General features: G+C 51.5%; 1 protein-coding gene across 1 annotated transcript in view; it reads right to left on the bottom strand.

Moving 5' to 3' along the window:
• STX1A (syntaxin 1A) overlaps positions 1-19,172 on the bottom strand; it is a 73,736-nt gene that overhangs the window by 41,084 nt on the left and 13,480 nt on the right. The window contains exons 2-3 of the mRNA XM_063173953.1: positions 12,696-12,773; positions 11,291-11,390 (exon numbers count right to left, since the gene is read on the bottom strand). Coding sequence (XP_063030023.1) covers positions 11,291-11,390; positions 12,696-12,773 — 178 coding nt within the window. The remainder of the gene's footprint in view (positions 1-11,290; positions 11,391-12,695; positions 12,774-19,172) is intronic.

Here is a 19,172-nt window from a genome sequence, read left to right as displayed (position 1 = left end):
AGGCAGGAAGGCTCAGCCTGGGCTGGCAGCTGCCCGAGCAGCACCCGCTGCGGATCAGCAGCTCCCAGGCACTTCCAGGAGGCAGAGCCCTTCCAAGCAGCTCTCTGCAGGGTTTCCAGTAACAGCAAATGGGCAGCAGTGCCCCCACGGTGATTAATCATCCTCCTGGGATGCAGGGGATGGTTGTTGCCAGCCCTGAGTGCAGCTGGTGCTGCACCCACGCCGCGGCAGCCTCGCCGCTGGGGCACCCTCGCATCAAACCGCGGCTGAGCAGGGGGCAGTGGGCACAGACCCTGACAGAGTGGGCTGCAGCCTCATGCACAACGTGGGTGGTGCTGTGAGGCTGTAAAATACTGGGATTTGGGGGGGGGAGTTCAAGGGGAAATGGGAGATATTTGCTGTCTGAACGTTTTCTGCTAAAACAAGAGCTGAAGGGATTTAGAACGACAGCGAAGCACTTGGTTACTGCAGGGGTTCTGTCACACACACAGAGCAGCACTGTGGGAACTGCCTCTGAAAAGGAACAGGATTATCATGGAATTATTTAGGTTGGAGCAATCCTCCAAGACCATGGAGCTTACCCAGCATTGACACAACTGACCATATCCCCACATCTGTTAAACCCCCCCAGGGATGGTGACTCCACCACTGCCCTTCACAGCCTACTCCACTGCCTGACCACAATTTCTGGGAATAAATTTTCTCCCATCTCGCCACATCCTTTCAGGGAGTTCTAGAAAGCAAGAAGGCCCTTCCTGAGCCTTTTTTCTCCAGGCTCAGTGCTGTTTTTAGCACTGGGTAGAACACTGGATGCAGAACCACGTGCTGCACAGCACCATAGCCATGCCATGAGCTAGCACCACCAGCCTGGACATCCTATTGCAAGTATCTTTGTTTTGTCACTATTCAGCAGGAAAAAGGTCCCTTGTATCTCAGGAACACTCCAGAAGCACTGTTGGTTTGGCCTGAGCTCAAAGCAGCTGCAGCCCTGTAGTTCCTGATGGAACCAGCTCACAGAGTGGTGGGGAGGGCAGGGACAGCAGGGCAGATGTGCCCAGTGCCAGGTTTACCCTGGGCTGAGGCAGAACAGCTCATTTCACCAGTTCTGCCAATTCCCAGCCTGACGCCCTCAGACCCTGGTCACTCTGAGCAGGTTTTGTGAGGAGTTCTGCTCTGCACTGCTCACTCAGGGATGGTCAGGCACCCACTGCCACCCTGATGTCAGGGCTGCGCTCACCTGGCTGCTGCCCAGGACTCTCAGGGCTCCAGGAGTGTCTTGGAGGTGGTCTCATCACCATCCAACCCGTGTCCAGTGTCCCACTGGCTATCCTGGCTGTCCATCCCTCCATTCCTCTTCCACTTTCTCCTCATCAGCTGATGTTGGCAAACCATGGGCAGCCAAACTGACTGCAGCACCTGCAGCTTCCACAGCAGAGGACCCCACCACCAATCCAGAGATCCCTCATTTCCAGACACAACACAACCCAAGGGGTCAGAGGAGCCATTTCTGGCAGGCTCCAGCCCTGTCCAGTGTGACCGTGTTCACAGGGGTCCCAGGATGAGGGAAGAGACAAGGATCTGACTCCATGTCTCAGAAGGCTGATTTATTATTTTATGAAATATATTACATTAAAACTATACTAAAATAATGGAAGAAAAGATTTCCTCAGAAGGCTAGCTAAGAATAGAAAAAGAAAAGAATGATAACAAAGGTTTGTGGCTCTGTGTCAGAGCCAGCTGGGCTGAGATTGACCATTAATCAGAAACATCCAACAGTTCTTGGAATGTGCCCATGGCAGGAGCTCCTGGTGCACCCACATGGGTGATGTTGGGGTCCCTGAGATGCCAGGTCTTCTGGCCACCCTCCTCCTCCTCCTGCCTGTGCTGCTGCCCAGCTCCACTGAGCAGACCCTGCTGCTCCTGCTCTCAGCATGCCTAGAAAGCAGCACTCTCCCACACATCAGAATAATCTCAGGAAAGAGTAAAAGGATTTAGGGCTTGCTCAGCTCAGCCCTGCTAAACCCATTTCTGCAGAGAAGGGATTATCCCAGTGCCAGCACCAAGACAAGGACTCAGCAGGAGCAGCTGCAAAAGGAACACTGCTGGGGCTGGAGGGGGTTTGCTGCAGAGCACCCTCCCCACCCTGGGGGTCCCTGCCCCTCTCTGCAAGCACAGGCAGCCCCCAGGAAGCCAGAGTGTGTCACAGACATCTTTTCATGTAAAATCTTTCTCTTAGGATTTTTTCTCCTGAGAAGCTGAGAGGCCTCAGGAACAAAATGTAAACAATGGTTATCTGCTGCTGTGGAATGCAACAGGTGCATCTGTGATTGGCCCATGTTGGATGTTTCTAATTAATGGCCAGTCACAGTCAGCTGGCTCAGACTCCCTGTCAGAGCCACAAACCTTTGTTATCATTCTTTCCTTTTCTATTCTTAACTAGCCTGCTGATGAAATCCTTTTTCTTTTAGTATAGTTTTAATATAATATATATCAAAATAATAAATAAAGTCTTCTGAAACATGGAGTCAGATCCTTGTCTTCCCTTGTCTTCCTTCATCCTGGGACCCCGCAAACACCATCACCCAAAGCTGTACCATTGATGCCACCAATGCCACCCAGCATCCCACCTGCTGGGGACAACACCACTGCCCACCAGAGCAGGGCTCCTGCTCACAGGGGTCTCTGGCTCTTCTTCTCCCCTTGGTACACAGCTGGGAACCACTCCAAATCCAGCAGGAAGAGGCAAGGACAGCCTGAGGACGTCACATCCCACAGTCCATGCATCCGGTGATGGCTGGGAGGGCTGAGCTCTGCCAGTCCAGACAGCAAGGGGCACAGCTGCCATATCCCCCCACCTTTTGGCTCCTTTCTCTCTTTCTTCCCTGGATGCAAAGACTCAGGAGAGGGCCAAGAGATTCCCTGAGCAGCCAGCTCAGCTCACCCATCCAGCCATGGGGATCCCAGCCAGGGCTCAAGGAGCAGCCAGGGCTCGAAACCACCACGAGAGTGGGGGCAAAGTTGTTGTCTTACATAGCAAAAGCTCTGTCATCTTATATATCAATAGTTCCACTATCATTATAGTGCAAGGATTCCACGTCACCAGAGCATCACACCTCCTCAATGTTTCTCACAGGCAGCTCCTCAGAGCACTGACTGATCCTGGTCCTTGCAGCAGCCATCTGAGTCCAGAGCCCACCAATCCACTCTTTTATACCATTGTTCTTATTGGCTACAGGTGTGGCCTGTTAAGATCAGGCCTGCTCCTAATCTTTAGTAATTGGTTCAGCTGCAACTCATTGAGGGATAAGATTACATTCTATACCACCTTCATTTACCCATACTGTATCCCCCTACAAATTCACACACACAGCATGAACCAGCAGAGAGAGACAAGGGTGCCACAGGCTCAGGGCAGTGATGGCCTTGTGTCCCCTCCCCTCCAGGGCTCCCTCTCCATCCCAGCACACAGAACAGGGACTGAGCACTGTGACACTGCTGCTGTCACACTGAGCCAAGGAGCCACAGGTGGCCCCTGCACTGAGATGGAAGCAGCTGCACCTCAGGCACACTAAGGATGGGCTCCTGCTCCATGGTCACCTCCTCACTGCCCATCACACCACAGGCTCTGGGGTGCAACAGGCAGTGCTGCCCAAAGGAGATAAAGTTTTCCAGCAGCAGCAACAGCACAAGTTCCAGGAGTGCCACTAAACCTTTGGTGTGGGAATCCAAAATCAGAGGGTTCAGAGGGTTTAGGGAAAGCTGTTGAAGGCAGGCCTTAGAGATAGCAGAACTGTGGTTAGAGCTGAGCAGCAGCCATGAGATTGGTCAGCAGAAAAATTATTTAAACCGTAGAAAAGCAAGGACAAATAGAACAATGGTCTGTGTATTAACACTTGTCTAGAATAACTCTCTAAGCTACAGAAAAGTTTATCTAGCAAGATATTAGGAAGGTTGATGCTTAATAATGGAGCTCTGTGCATTGTGTTTTAATACAAGCAGCTATTGCATTCAAAATAAGCAAGCATTGTTTAACCAAAGGTACCTGTGCTTATAGTGGTTGGATAGAACTACTGTCAATGTGCTTTTGCTTTGAGTGGTTGGTCAAAAAACTTATAAACTGAGTTGGAACATTGAGTTCTTGGTCTGCTGCTGGGGATGTGAGCTGGTGGCATCTTCCCATTGTCATAACCATGTTTTGAGACTGATGCTGGAAAATCTAACAGCTCAAGGCACGTTCCACAGCCACCCCATCCCGTTCGTGATTTGTACACAGCCCCAGCCAGCATCACTTTGGGCTAAATTAAACCCTAAATAATTACAGAACAGCTGATTTTGATTCTTTTTTAACATGTTGCCATGAATCAGACTCCAGTTAATTGATATTAACTGCACTCAGTGTGGTGGATCAATGGTGCTGGTGATCAGGGATATTGATGATCACAGAGCAAGAGAACTGCACAGGAAAAGGGAAAATCACCTGGGATAAAATATTCAGGGGAAACAAAAGAAAAAGCCACAGAGGCACAGGAAGAGAGGACAAAAGTGTCCCAGGTAGCCTCACTCAGCACTGGGATGATGCATAGAAAGCCCATTGTTGGAAAAATCCCAGATTTACAGAGACAGGGCAACTGAGAGTGCTGACTTAGGAAGGGAAGGAATAGAGATGACTTTGTCGAGAAAGAGATTGAACTAGAAACAAGTTCCAACAAGTTTCAAACTATAGCCTTGCAAAAAACCCAGATATTTTAGAGAATTAGAACTGTGAAAGATGCATTGTAGCAAGACCAAATGGGGTAAAAACATAGGTGATTGGTGTTAGAAGTATTAGCAGTGTGGCAAAAGCTAAGAGGCTGAAAAAAATTTACAAGGTACTGTAACCAGGAAATTGGTTGGCTTCTGATAGAATGGTGTTGAGTTTTACATCTCTTATGTCTCACCCTTCAACAAGACTGATAATGGAATAAAATCTTTTAAAACACCTCTCAGTTGCCCCATCTCTGTAAAGCTGGGATTTTTCCAACAGTCCATGTGTCCAGTTCCTGTGGGCAGCACCCAGGGGCTGGCAGTGGGTGCCACCACGCTGGGCACAGCGTGGCTGTGGGAGCCTCAGGCAGGTGGTGGCAAAGGGAAGGTGAGGAACAGCAGGAGCACTCCTGCTTCCATGGCCTGAGCATCCCTGGCACCCATGGCAGGAGCATCCCCACACCCAAGGCAAGAGCATCCCTAAACTCACATCCCAGGCACCCCTGGCACCCCCATGGCACGAGCATCCCTGGCACCAAAGGCCTGAGCATCCCTAAATTCACAGCCCAGGCTCCCCTGGCACCCTGCCCTGAGCATTTTCCCAGCCCATGCTCGCCCCCATTCTCCCTCCACCCCATGGGCAGTGCCAGGAGGAACTGGGCTGGTTTAGGGCTGAAGAGTGGCACTTTGCCAGCCTGCTCCCACAGGCCATGGGGAGGGCTGACTGGTCACTCCCAGGACAGCTGTGCCCACAGGGTGACACACAGCTGAGTCACCATGTCCTGCCAGCCCTCGCTGTGCCCATGTCCCTCAAACACACACTGCCTGAGGCTGCCCAAGCACAGCAGCCACCCCCAAACACAGGCAACCCCAGCCCACAAAGACAGACCCCAGATCCCACAGGGAAAGTGAAGGGAAATCCAGCCTGAAAAGCACAAGAAACACTGAGCAGCAGTTGGGTCAAAAGTCCTGGAGACCTCATACCCTGGGGTACCCATCTCTTTAAAACCAGAGCTGGGGCAGGTGCAGGGGCCTGGGAAGGCTGGGGTTGTGCAAAGCCCACACAAAACACCCGAGCTGCTGTGGTGACCTGCCAGGATGAAGCCAGAAGGGCAAAGAGCTCCTTAAGCAAATGTGTTTGTTCCTGGGCTGACACTGGTGTGTAAATCGATTGCAAACACTCAGGCTGGAAATGAGAAGAGCACTGGAGGGTATGTCCTAGAGAGGCCCTTCAACAAGGATTACAGGCAGGAGAGACAAAACTCCTCCAAGAAGGAGCTGGAGCAGTGTCTGTAAGGGTGACAAAGCATCTGTATGACACAGGGAGAGGACAAAGCCACCTGAGGCAACCCAAGCTCAGTGAGGCACTGCCAGAAGGGCAAGGGTGGCATAGCACCACACTGCTGGGGATGGCCAGGACAAGTGAGGGGTGGCAGACAGTTTGGGAGATCCTGGACACCCCCAGTGGGCAGAGGAACCCCCATCCCTGCCCCAAACACCCCTCCAGTCTCTACATCACACACCAGGACTGCTGAGAACACTCCCTTGGGACTGCCTGGAGAGGGGAAGCAGGACACAGAGATGCTGAGAGCCACAGGGCAGGTGGCACCTGCTCTCACTGTCCCTTGGGTGCCTGCTCTGCTGTGCTCTGCTGCCACACCATGCCCTGCCCACCCTGCTGAGGACCAGGACATCACCAGGGCACTGCTGTGTCCTCAATCCCACTGCAGGAGCTGTGGGAACCATCCAGCCTCCCTGGGCCTCACAATTTAATGTCCATCAAAGCCACTCCACAACCTGACAGCCAACCAGGCCAAGGGCAAAGTCCTGCAAATGGATCAGGGCAATCCCCAGGGCCAGCACAGACTGGGGCATCTCATGTGGTTGTTTCTAATTAATGGCCAATCACAGTCAGCTGGCTTGGACAGAGAGTCTGAGACAGAGCCTTTGTTATCATTCTTTCTTTTTCTATTCTTAGCCAGGCTTCTGATGAAATCCTTTCTTCTATTCTTTTAGTATAGTTTTAATATAATATATATCATGAAATAATAAATCAAACCTTCTGAAACATGGAGTCAGATTCTCATCTCTTCCCTCATCCCGAGACCCCTGCGAACACTGTCACACCTCAACAGCATCAGACAGAGGTGAGCAGCCACAGCTTGTCTCCTTGCCTACCTGACACATCTCTCCACCAGAAAATGGTCTGCTAGGAATACAGGGGCCACTCTCCAAGGAGCTCCCAGCAGCCAGAAAGGCTGAACAAAGTCACCTGTGCCCTGGTGTCACACACCACCACCCTGAGCCTGCACAGCCAAAATGATGAAGCTGGAAGTCAAGCCCCCATGGAAGTGAACCTCCCCTTCTGTGCTGGAATGGACCTGCTCCCAGGTCTGAAATATTTCCTGGGCCTCCCAAAGCCTGCAGAGAAGGGCTGAGCTGACAGGCTGAGAGACACAAGTTGGGATCTGAAGATTCAGTTCCCAGAGGCAATTCATGGAGCAGACAGCTGTGTTACATAACCCAGTGCTGGAGACACAGGAGCACTGCCACTGGAGGGATGTCGTGCTCAGAGAACAGGAATGGCACAGAACCCCTCCTGACCACTCCAGGGAAACAGCAAATGTGATTTCATTGCTTGCTGGCTGTGAGATGGCTTGTGAGATGTTGCAGTGTTCCTGCTGCTGTGCTCCTGGCTGCTGCACAGGCATGGGGTCCACTTGGGGCTGCAAAGGCCACTCATGGCCTCAAAGCACAAGAATATATTTAAAAGTCTGAGATCTGCAGTGAACAAGATGTGCTGACATTCCCATGACCTCCAGAGGCATCCAGGACCTTGGAGGTGCTCCTGGTTTTGTTTTACAGCATTCCTTTGCCTTGATATTGTAGAGAATTCAGTTTGTTCATCAAGAATTGTTTGGACAGGAAGAGAGGAGCCACACATTAATGTGAAATCAGTGATTTGTGGCATTGGCCACCTCCTCTGGGATGTGGCCTGCACCAAGGACCAAGCAGGAGCAGCTGATGGCAGTGCCAGGAGCAGCAACAGCGGCAGCACTCACTGGGAAGGATTTTAGGAATGGGTTTACCAGGAGCTGTGACTTAAACCTGGTGTGATGGCCCCAACCCAAGGAGGAACACAGCCCCTCAGGTTTCCAAGCCCACCCAGTCCCACCAAGACCCTGCTGCCCACTGTGTGGGGACCCTCCAATGCCCCTCAGCCAGACTGAACCTGCTGGGCTGTCACCTCCCTGCCTGACAGCAAAGCCAGCCAGCTCCCACCCACTGGGCTCCAAAATAAACCCAGGCAGCAATGGCAAGGCAGAACCAAAAGCAGTCTGTGCAGCCAGGAGAGGGATCAGCAGAAGGGAGGGATGAGCCCCTCCATGGATCCTGCACCTCCACATGCCAGGCAGGTCCAGGTCTCACACAGACACAAATCCAGGTCTCACACAGACACTGAACCTCACCTGATCCTGCAAACAAAGAACACCAAGGGGCTGCATCTGCCTGAGCACAGCCACCTAAAAAGCAGATTCCAGTGGGATTGTGCCCATGGAGTCCTGTCACAGACATCTTTTATGAAAAATCCTTTCCTTAGGATTTTTCCTCCTGAGAAGCTGAGAGGCCTCAAGAACAAAATGTAAACATTGATTATCTGCTGCTGTGGAATGCAACAGGTGCATCTGTGATTGGTCTCATGTGGTTGTTTCTAATTAATGGCCAATCACAGAAGCTTTTGTTATTATTCTTTGCTATTCTATTCTTAGCTAGCCTTCTGATGAAATCCTTTCTTCTATTCTTTTAGTATAGTTTTAATGTAATATATATCATAAAATAATAAATCAAGCCTTCTGAAACATGGAGTCAGATTCTCATCTCTTCCCTCAACCTGAGACCCCTGTGAACATGGTCACAGAGTCCCTCTCTCCCATCACTGACCCTGAGAATGCACCTACTCACCAGCAGCCACCACACACCTCTGCATCCATTCCTCCAACAGCAACCCCAACCACTGCCCAAACATTTCCCAGACCACCAGCCCAGCTCTGCTCCATCTAAAGCCCCACCCCAAAGTCCTCCAGCTCCAGGAGGGACCTGCTGGTGGTGTTGAAGGAGTTTGTATCTCTGATGGAGAAGCTACACCCACACCAACCCGAGCTGCACAGCACATGTGCCTCCAGACAAGGATGAGAAGTCCGTGACATTCTCTTATTTCCTGCAGGAACATTTCCCCTCATTGCATCTTCCACATGATGCTAAAGTACTTGGAGATCACTAAGAATAAGCAGGGTGCTGTTCCAGCATCCCAAATCCCTGCAGGGAGCAACATCTTGCCCTGATGTCCATCCCAGGTGTCACTCCCTGCCCTGTTAAACAGCAAACCCCAGTGAGCACATCCCAAAATTAGCCTCTCACAACCTATATTTTAGTGTCCTTTGGCTCCATCCCCCTGCCATGCCTCATGGGAACTTGTTTCTGAAATTCCAAATTAATCTCAATAAATTCACAGCCCTGGGTTACAAATGTGCATTAATGAGCAGGTTCTCTGTGGGTTCAGGAGCACAGGAGGGTGGGGGTGAGGCTGCCAGCACAGACAATGCCCTGGCAGAGCAGAGGTGAGCACCAGAATGTTCCAAGGGCTGGGACAAGGGGCAGTGGGGTCAGATTAGACATGGGGAAGGAATGTCACACTGTGAGTGTGATGAGGGGCTGGCAAAGGCTGCCCAGAGAAGATGTGGAAGTGTTCAAAGGCACACTGGACAGGACTTGGAGCAAGTGGTTCACTGGTGTAGATTTAAGGTGTCCCTGCCCATGGATGATTTCTGAAGGTCCCTTCCAACCCAAAGCACTCTGTGATTCTGACTCTGTCCACGCTGAGCCCTACCACATCTCCTGAGCACACCACAATGCCACAAATCACTGACTTCACATCAATGTGTGGCTCCTCTCTTCCTGTCCAAACAATTCTTGATGAACAAACTGAATTCTCTACAATACCAAGGCAAAGGAATGCTGTAAAACAAAACCAGGAGCCCTTCCAAGGTCCTGGATGCTTCTGGAAGTCATGGGAATGTCAGCACATCTTGTTCACTGCAGATCTCAGACTTTTAAATATATTCTTGTGCTTTGAGGCCATGAGTGGCCTTTGCAGCCCCAAGTGGACCCCATGCCTGTGCAGCAGCCATTTCACCTGCAGACACAGGGGATTGTGCCTGCTCCCAGTCACCCACCAGGAAAGCCACATGGCCACAGGACACACAGGACACATGGGGCTCACAGCAGCTTTTCTCTGAACACTCCCAGACAGGAACACTGCAACATCTCACTGTGACAACACAAGACCCTGGAGGGTGATTGAGCGATAACCTGAGACATGGGAACTCCCTTGGGAAAATCCCTCAATTCCAGCCTTGGCCAAGGAAATTTTAGCTGAGGAGCAGCTGCCAGGAGAGGAGAGCCTGAGATAATTTAGTAGAGCCATTCCTTTCAGGTAATTACAAAATCTACTGATTTGACATGGATGAAGGGCAATGTGTGTGTGGGCACCCTCCTGGGACCTCCAGGCACAATTCCACAAGCAGGCATGGAATTGCACTGGGCAAGTGAGAAATGGATGGGAAGAGGGAAGAGAGAGACGTGGTCTCACCTTTCCAGCCTCTATAACTGGGATCACAAGCAGTGCTCAGCCCATGGAAGCAACACCTTGGCCAAAATGAGGGGTGCCAGTGGCCTGGAGCCATCCTGCAGCATCCAACACCCTTGTGACACCAGCATGGTGATGGTGCGGGCAAAGGGGACCCACCCTGAAGGTGGAACCTGGGGCTGCTGAGCTGCTCCAGGGCTGTCCCTCAGCAGGTGAGCCTGGGCAGGCTCTAACACACCCTGCAGGGCTCAGCCCTCAGATCCACCCATTCCACAGTAAGGGCTGTGCAGACACTGGAGCTGGAAAGCCTCTGCTGACCCCACCACCCCACAGCCAGCTCCTCTGGGGACCACAGGGGACACAGCATGCACAGTTCTAACTCTGCCAGATCCCCCAGACACCCGAATGCTGCCACCCTTTGGGTGCTGAAATCCCCAGCTCCAGCTCCTGGCAGCAAACCTTTTCTCTGGAAGGAAGAGGTCGGGAAGGGATAGACTCTTTGACCAGCCAGCAATAAATTGTCCCCAGGACAGAGATGCAAGGTCCCAGCTGCCACCTGTGGCTCAAAGAGGAGCTGTGACATTTGTGGGCCCAAGCAGGTGACACTTGGTCTGTTCTGCTTTATCCACTCCTTGGGATAAGGATCCACTCCTCTTTCCCAGGCAGCCCAGGGCAAGACAACCAGCACAGAAACAGCCACTTCCCAGCCTCCACACTGCCCCAGCCTTGCAGAAATCCCCTCACTGGGCTCTCACCACCTCTCCAGGCCTCAAAGCCACCAGTCAGTCACCAGGCCAGCTCAAGCCCTCCCTCAGCACCACCTGCAGACCCCGGGGACTGTGCCTGGCCCCAGCCACCCACCAGGGCTCACAGGACACACAGGGCTCACAGCTCACTCACTTTCATCAGGGTTGGGGGAAGCCAGAATGGCACTGTGCTTCCTTTTCACTTCTTCCACATTCTCCGAGATTTTATCAATGAAGCCTCGAATTTCTTCCACCTGTGAAGTGAGACAACAAGACAGGTGGTCTGTGACAGAACCTGGACTCTTGGAAAGTGAAGGGATTATTATACCCTATGCCAAAGCAGCCATGACATGTCTGAACCACAGCAAACATCCTCCTGGATAAATATTTTCCAGTTTGGAACTATAGAATCAGCCCTTCTCCATCCCACCAGCCAGCTCTGAGTCACAGCAGTGTAATACAGACTGTATGTCCTGGATTCTTTGTGATACACTGAGAAACTTCTGGGATTTATATAAATCAGCAGCAGATTGATCCCCAACTCTGTGCCACTGGCAAAGCACTGCTGAGACTGCACAAGCCAGGCTGGTAGTGGCTCAGACCCCCATGGTTCCTTGCTCAATGAAAAAGCTCCAGAAATGCCCAATTTGATCCTCACCCTCCATTCCAGGGAGGCCACATTTTCCCAAAGATCCATTCTGGCATTTTCTCATTTGTGACACACTGAGAAACTTCTGGGATTTATATAAATCAGCAGTACAGATTCCCAGACTCTGTGCCACTGGCAAAGCACTGCTGAGACTGCAAAGCCAGGCTGGTGGTGGCTCAGTCTCCCATGGCTCCTTGCTCCATAAAAAGCTCCAGAAATGCCCAGTTTGATCCTCACCCCCCATCCCACATTTCCCAAAGATCCATTCTGGCATTTTCCCTGCCCTTCTGTGCTACAGCAAGACACCAGCATTGCCCAAGAGGGGAAACCTCTCCTGTGTTCTCCACCTGCCAGGCTGCTCACCCTCTAACTCAGCCTTCTCCTTGGGCTCACACCACTCCTTTGCTCATCTTCCTCCACCTGCACATCAGATTTATCCCAGTTCCCACTCCATTGCCTGCACAGATCCATTTTAACACCCCCCACACACATGCCATGCTAAGGGTGTGCTAAAAATCAGCAAGCAGATCTTACAGCCACCCACATGCCAGAAGACAACCTCTTGTTTGGGAACAGGAGGCACAAAATTAAATCCATGATCCATGCAGAGACTGCTGCTCTGCTCTGCAGAGGTGCTCTGGGGAAAGGCCTGAGAGCTGGGTGTGAGGCATTCCTGCTCCCATGGCCTGGGTTCTGGAGGAGCAGGGAATTATCCACAGGGCAGCACAGCCTCAGGTGTGCAGGGATGTTCAGCACTCAGCACAACCCTGAGCATCAGCTGAGCAGCACCAGGACCTTCATCCCCATCCCCAGTGGGCACAGGGAGCCTAGAGCATCCACAACCCACCCTGGTGCCAGCAGAAAGGTCTGAAGCAGCCTCAAAGCCACCCTGGAGGAACAAAGCTCTCACCTGCTCAAAGAACTCATCCATGAAACGGTCCCGGTCCACACTGACGGTGACTTCATCATCATCATCACTGTCCTTGGCCTGCAACAACAACACAGAGAGAGAGGAATCAGCCAGGGCTTCCTGCAGAGCTCCCAGCCCTATTTCAGAGCTCCTGTGAGGAACCTTCCCCTTCTCCTGTGCTGACCTGCTCCAAGGAGCTGGGGCAGACACCAGCCAGAGTGGGGAACAGCCCAGGCACTGCCACTCCAAACCCCCAGGACTCTGGGAGAGCTGAGAACAGCCACATCCAGCAGGGAGGGATGGCCAAAACACCACAGCAGCCATGGCACAGCATGGACACAGCAAGGACACCCCACAGCCAAGGAGGGGGAGCTCCCAGGGCACCCTGTGTGAGCACAGCAGCTCTGCAAGGAGCAGCACAGATTCCACCATGGGAAACACCAGGGTGGGGTGGGAAAGCACGAGGCAGGGAAATGATGGGAAACATGAGGGATGCTGGACTGTGAAACACAGGGAATGCTGTGATGGGAAACAGAAGGAATACTGCCATGGGGAAACATGAGGGATGCTGCCATGGGAAACACAGGGAATGTTGGACTGGGAAAGCACAAGGAATGCTGGACTGGGAAAACACAAAGGATGCTGTGATGGGAAACACAGGGAATACTGTGATGGGAAACACAAGGAATGTTGGACTGGAAAAGCACAAGGAATGCTGGACTGGGAAAACATGAGGGATACTGTAATGGGAAAACACAAGGGATGTTGGACTAGGAAAACATGAAGGATGCTGCCATGGGGGAAGCACGAGGGATGCTGTGATAGGAAAACATGAGGGATGCTGTGATGGGAAACACAAGGAATGCTGGACTGGGAAAGCACAAGGAATGCTGGACTGGGAAAACATGAGAGGTGCTGTGATAGGAAACACGAGGAATGCTGGACTGGGAAAACACAAGGAATGCTGTGATAAGAAAACAAGAGGGATGCTGTGATGGGAAAACACAACGAATGCTGCCATGGGAAACCACGAGGGATGCTGCCATGGAAAACACAAGGAATGTTGGACTGGGAAAGCATAAGGAGTACTGGACTGGGAAAACACAAGGAATGCTGTGATGGAAAAACACCAGGGATGTTGGACTAGGAAAGCACAAGGGATGCTGTGATGGGAAATATAAGGAATGCTGGACTGGGAAAACATGAGGGATGCTGTCATGGGAAAACACAAGGGATGTTGGACTAGGAAAACAAGAGGAATGCTGCCATGGGAAAGCACGAGGGATGCTGTGATAGGAAAACATGAGGGATGCTGCCATGGGAAACACAAGGAATGCTGGACTGGGAAAGCACAATGAATGCTGGACTGGGAAAACAAGAGGGATTCTGTGATGGGAAAGCACGAGGGATGCTGCCATGGGAAACACAAGGAATGCTGCCACAGGAGAAAGCCTGGGCGATGCCATGATGGGAAAACACGAGGGATGCTGTCATGGGAAACATGAGGGATGCTGTCACAGGAAACACAAGGAATGCTGCCACGGGAGAAAGCAGGAGGGAAGCTGCAGTGGGAAACACGAGGAAAGCTGCACTAGGAAGTGAGAGATGCTGCAATGGGAAAATGTGAGGAATGCCATGTCAGGAGAACATAAGGGATGCCATGATGGTAAACACAAGGGATGCTGTGATGGGGAAATAAAAGGAGTGCTGCAGAGTGCAGGAAAGGTGGGAGCAAACAGATAAGACAGCAGAACTAGTAAAGTCACAGCAGGCAAATGAGGGGTTGTCCTTGTCTGCAGAAGCATGTGTGTCATTGTCACCAGAGATGAAAACACCTCCTGTCCCAGCAAGGCGGGGGCTGCAAGCTCTCAAGGGAAGGAAAAATTACAGTCCTGCACATAAGGAGACATTTAAAAGATTATCATCCAAAGCAGCTACACGACAGAGGGAAATGGAAAATTAACAGGTTGGGAAAGTTTCCTCTCACTCCATCTTTACAAGAGAGAAGAAGCAAGTGGAATGGAGATTTATTAAAACAGGACTGCCTCTGCTCATCTCATGATGATTGCAGTTACACACCACCCCATGGCCCCTCTGCACTCTGCAGAGAGACAGCCACTACAGACTCCAGAGAGAGCCCTCTTGCATGGAAATAAGCCTGATGAAATATCCATCCCACCCCCTAAAATTGTCTTTCCACCCTACAGTGACTGATTTGGGTGGTATCATCTGCAGACCTCAGCTTTCAGCCTTGCCACCACTTGTGGCACTTTTTGCCTGGGTAACTAATGGAATAAATCACATGGACTCCCATTTTCTTCATGGTGGAAAAAGGACATTCTTTATTCACATAACTCCTTTATATACAGTTTTACAGACCTCGTGTGGGACTCCCATTGGTCAGAAGCTTTCTTGTTAATTAATTATTGGTCAGTAACAAGTTGTTATCCTGTATTGATTGGTCACTTAAACTCTCAGTGTGTACATGCAGGGAAAGTTTGTGAGAGATACTTTTCATTTTTCTGTCTAAGGTGTAAAAACAGTTTATACAGGTACAAGTTGTCTTTCACCCAGGAACAGATTGTTAAGTTAATGAACTGCTCACACCAGGATTGCTTTCACATGGGAACCTGCAAAGGGCCTGACAAGGCCAGCCTCTGATTTTAGGAGAGAATGCTTAATTTTATGAAGCCTTTCTTTATAATTTTTCTACCTTCCTACAACAGGTAACTCACTTCCACACAGTTATCCCATTCACGGTTATCCAGAGCCTTCGTGATCAGAGAGCTCCCCCAATTCTGGTGAAAATCTCACCCTGACAAGGAAGAGGTGAGCTGCCTTTTCTCCAGGCTGAGCTGCCCCAGCTCCCTCAGCCCCTCCTGGTGCTCCAGACCCTTCCCCAGCTCTGTTCCCTTCTCTGGACATGCTCCAGCCCCTCAATGCCTTCCTGCCCCATGGTTTGAGGTGCCTCAGCAGTGCCCAGCCCAGGGGACAGTCACTGTCCTGGTGCCACTGTGTGCAGGGACAGGTTGAGGCTGCACAGTCCCTGCATTTTTCCTTGAAGCTTTTTGCTTCCTAAATTCTGCAGTTTGCTCCCAGCAGGTGCACACAGCCTCTCCCAATCCCTTCAGCAGTCAGAGTCCAGCATGGAGAGCCAGAGCACAGCTCAGGCTTGGACAGAGCTGGGTACAGGAGCACATCCAACCCTCCCACACCTCCCTGGAGCCAGGGGCAGGGTTTGGCCACGGGCTCTTTCAAACCCTTCCTGCATGCCAGTGCCACCAGGCAGCCCAGTCCCTCCCCCTGGCCTGTGTCACCACTGCTCCAAACTGTTGGGGAAGATGAAACAGGAAAGCCTTATAAATATGATTGCCTGGCAAAAGATTATGAGAATATAGAAACTGTAAGTGAGATTGAAATGAAAGCAAGCTTTCAGATACCTCAGTTACTGAACAACTGGAAAACAATGCTGTGGCCAGCTGAAGGTGATCCCCTTTTGATGGAACAACACCCTCTGCTTGCAGACAGGCCCAAGGCTCAGAGCAGACCCTACAGCTTGGCAGAAGGGGCCCAAAGAGGAGTTTTTAGGGTTTAAAATGTAACACAGTGTGGTAATGTAGTGATTCTTATAGGCTGTATGTGAATGCTACAGAATTTGTCTCTTGTACTAGATCAGTTCATGAGAATTAGAATATTCAGCACAGAAGAAGATTTATTGTATTGTAACGAGAACCTCACTCTCTTACCCCTTTTACTCTTACCTTTTTTACTCCCTTACTCTCTCACCCTCTCCCCTCTCAGCCTGCTCTGAGCTGTGTTTGGCAGCTCCCAGCAGGGCCCTGCCCCCAGGCCCTTTGCAATAAACCCCAAGTTCCTGACCTGGCTGCAGAGATCTCTGCTCTCCATCCATCCTGACCGTGCTACCTCCAATGCTCCTACGCAAACCATCTGAGCACGGTGACAGCTGTCACTGTCCCAGCCCCAGTGCCACCCCTTCAGCCAGCACCAAGCCTGGCCGTAAGCTCAGCTCCACTTGGAGTCAAAAGCTGCTTCCAGAGCAATGCCCACATGTGCTCCATTGCTCCCAGAGCACCCCAAGCATTCCCCCAGCACATGGCAGGAGGGCTCACCATCGAGGAGGTCACAAAGAACCATGTCCTAAAGCTAGGAAAGCATGGACAGAGCTTTGCTACAGACACACAAGTACCACCCATGTTCACATTCCACTTACACATCACACATTCCTGCCAGGTTGGTGCTGTGCTTGATTTTAAGCAGCAACAGCTCTGCAGCATCACACACTCTGGTGGGTGGTACTGAGAGCCCACTGGATGGGCAGTAACACACAGACCCCCACCTACACCCCCAGGATGCTGGAAAATGCCAACAGCCCCTGGGGACACACACTGGGAGTGATGGAAGATGCACCTGCCAATGCAAACACCACCCTGGTGTCATTATAGGACACGAAAGAACACAAGCTCAAACCGCTGTTCTCAAGGTGAAGAAAAAAGGGAAGTTTATTTTCTGACTCCAACATTTACAGTTTTCCAAGAGTGACAGTGGATTGGAGGGTGACAGTGCCACCTCTCCAATGACACTGGACAGACCAACAGTCCATCAGCCTTCTCTTCCTCCATAAAAGAATGCCAAACAATGAGTTATTTACAGAAAGCGTGTGAGAAAGTTCACTACAAGAACATCAACATCAGAAGGCTTAGAAAATCTTAAAAAACCAGGGTGACATCCTGGATGTGTGTTTATAGGACAGGGGATCTTTCTTCCCTCATCCTGCTAAGCCTCCCCACATCAGGGACAAGGACAAGGACATCCACACCACCCCCATATGGAGGGGACCTGTCCTGCCTGCAGCTCCTGCCACCTCACCATGCCCCCAACAGGATGGGCATCCACAGGAAGGAGTAAAGGAAAGGAGGATGGATCAGGGGATTCTGCTGGGTGACAAATGGGGCTTGACCTGGCCATGGGCACTGGCAGCACAGAAAGACAAATGTCTCCTGGGCTCACCCTCAGCAGTGTGGACAGGACAGGGAGAGGATGTTGCCCCTCTGCTCTGAGACACCCTGGAGCTGCCCCCAGCTCTGTCCCAGCACAGGACAATGGTGCTGGACTGAGGGTGGAGTCAGGCTGGACATGGGGGAAAAATGTCAGACCAAAAGGGGCTGGCACAGGGTGCCCAGAGAAGCTGTGGTTTCCCCATCCCTGGAAGTGTCCAAAGCCAGGCTGGACAGGGCTTGGAGCAGCCTGGACCAGTCCAAGGTGTCCCAGCCCATGGCAGTGGGTGGAATTGGATGAGAAGCACCAGCCAGCCCCTGCAGCCTTGTACAGAAAAACCTTCAACACAACCTCCCCACAAGCCTATCCAGTGGTTTTTTTTTGCCATCATTCTGGCAGGGTCTCAATTTGCCAGAATTCTGAGCCCCTTTTTGAAGCCTGTGAGCAGAGTATTCCCACTGTTAATTTTAAATGAAGACTTGCACAGAAACCAGGAAGGCCAGTGACTGTCAGCAGAGGAAGAGCAGCAGGAGAGCAGTGTTCCTGCCAAGATGTTATTGTCCTTGTCACCTCTTGCTCGTCCCTTTCACATCCAAAACAGGCCTGCCTCATTGCACAGAGGATACCACATCCCTGCCTGGTCCTATCTGGACCCTGCCATACCCAGAAACCCTGCAGGGAGGGGACCCAAGCCACACACAGCCTTGCCAGAGGCACTCATGCTTGAGGGTACAGCACTCCTGGGAGCACAGAGGCTGATGGACAGGCACAGAGATGTTATTTAGGGCAGGCACTGGACAGGGGGAGTGGCACAGAGCCCAGCCAGAAGCCCCATGAAGAGGAAATTACACAGATGGAGCCTGCTGGTCAGGAGGGCACATGTCACTTGTCACTCCGGGCTGGAGAAGGGCACCATCTGTGCAAGCCACGTCACTGGGAACACCCTCAGTGCCATCCTCACCCCTGTGCCAGGCACAGCATCCCACCCCACCCCACCACCCCAGCCCTGGGCTGGCCACACACAGCAGCCACATCCACTGATGGGTGCCTTGGACTGGAGCCAGAGGGGATGCCAGGCAGAGCAGCACTGATGGATCAGCTGCTCCCTGCAGCTCCCTCCACCCTGGCCCTCACTGCTCTACCCCAAGAGGTGTCCCCCCCCCATGATTAATTCTAGTACAAAAGTAGCAAAGAGGCCAAAACTTTCAAAAAAGAAACAAAAAAAAAAAAAAAAAAAAAAAAAAAAAAGCATGTTTTGAAAGGAAACATAACAGTGTTTTGGCTTCATGCATCCCAGCTGTGAGCACCCCAGGTTTCTCAAGTCACATGGAAAGCTCCTGTCCCAGTCAAAACCACCTGCAGGTGCTGCTCAGCACAAGCAGCAAACAATTCCCCAGCCTGGTGTGACAGTGTTCACAGGGGCATTAAGGCATTAAGGTGAGGGAAGAGATGAGGATCTGA

Source organism: Melospiza melodia, chromosome 21 (assembly GCF_035770615.1).
Source record: "Melospiza melodia melodia isolate bMelMel2 chromosome 21, bMelMel2.pri, whole genome shotgun sequence".
Classification (NCBI taxonomy): Eukaryota; Metazoa; Chordata; class Aves; order Passeriformes; family Passerellidae; genus Melospiza; species Melospiza melodia.
Note: the sequence above shows the minus strand (reverse complement) of the source record. Positions and strands in the feature narration are given on the sequence as shown.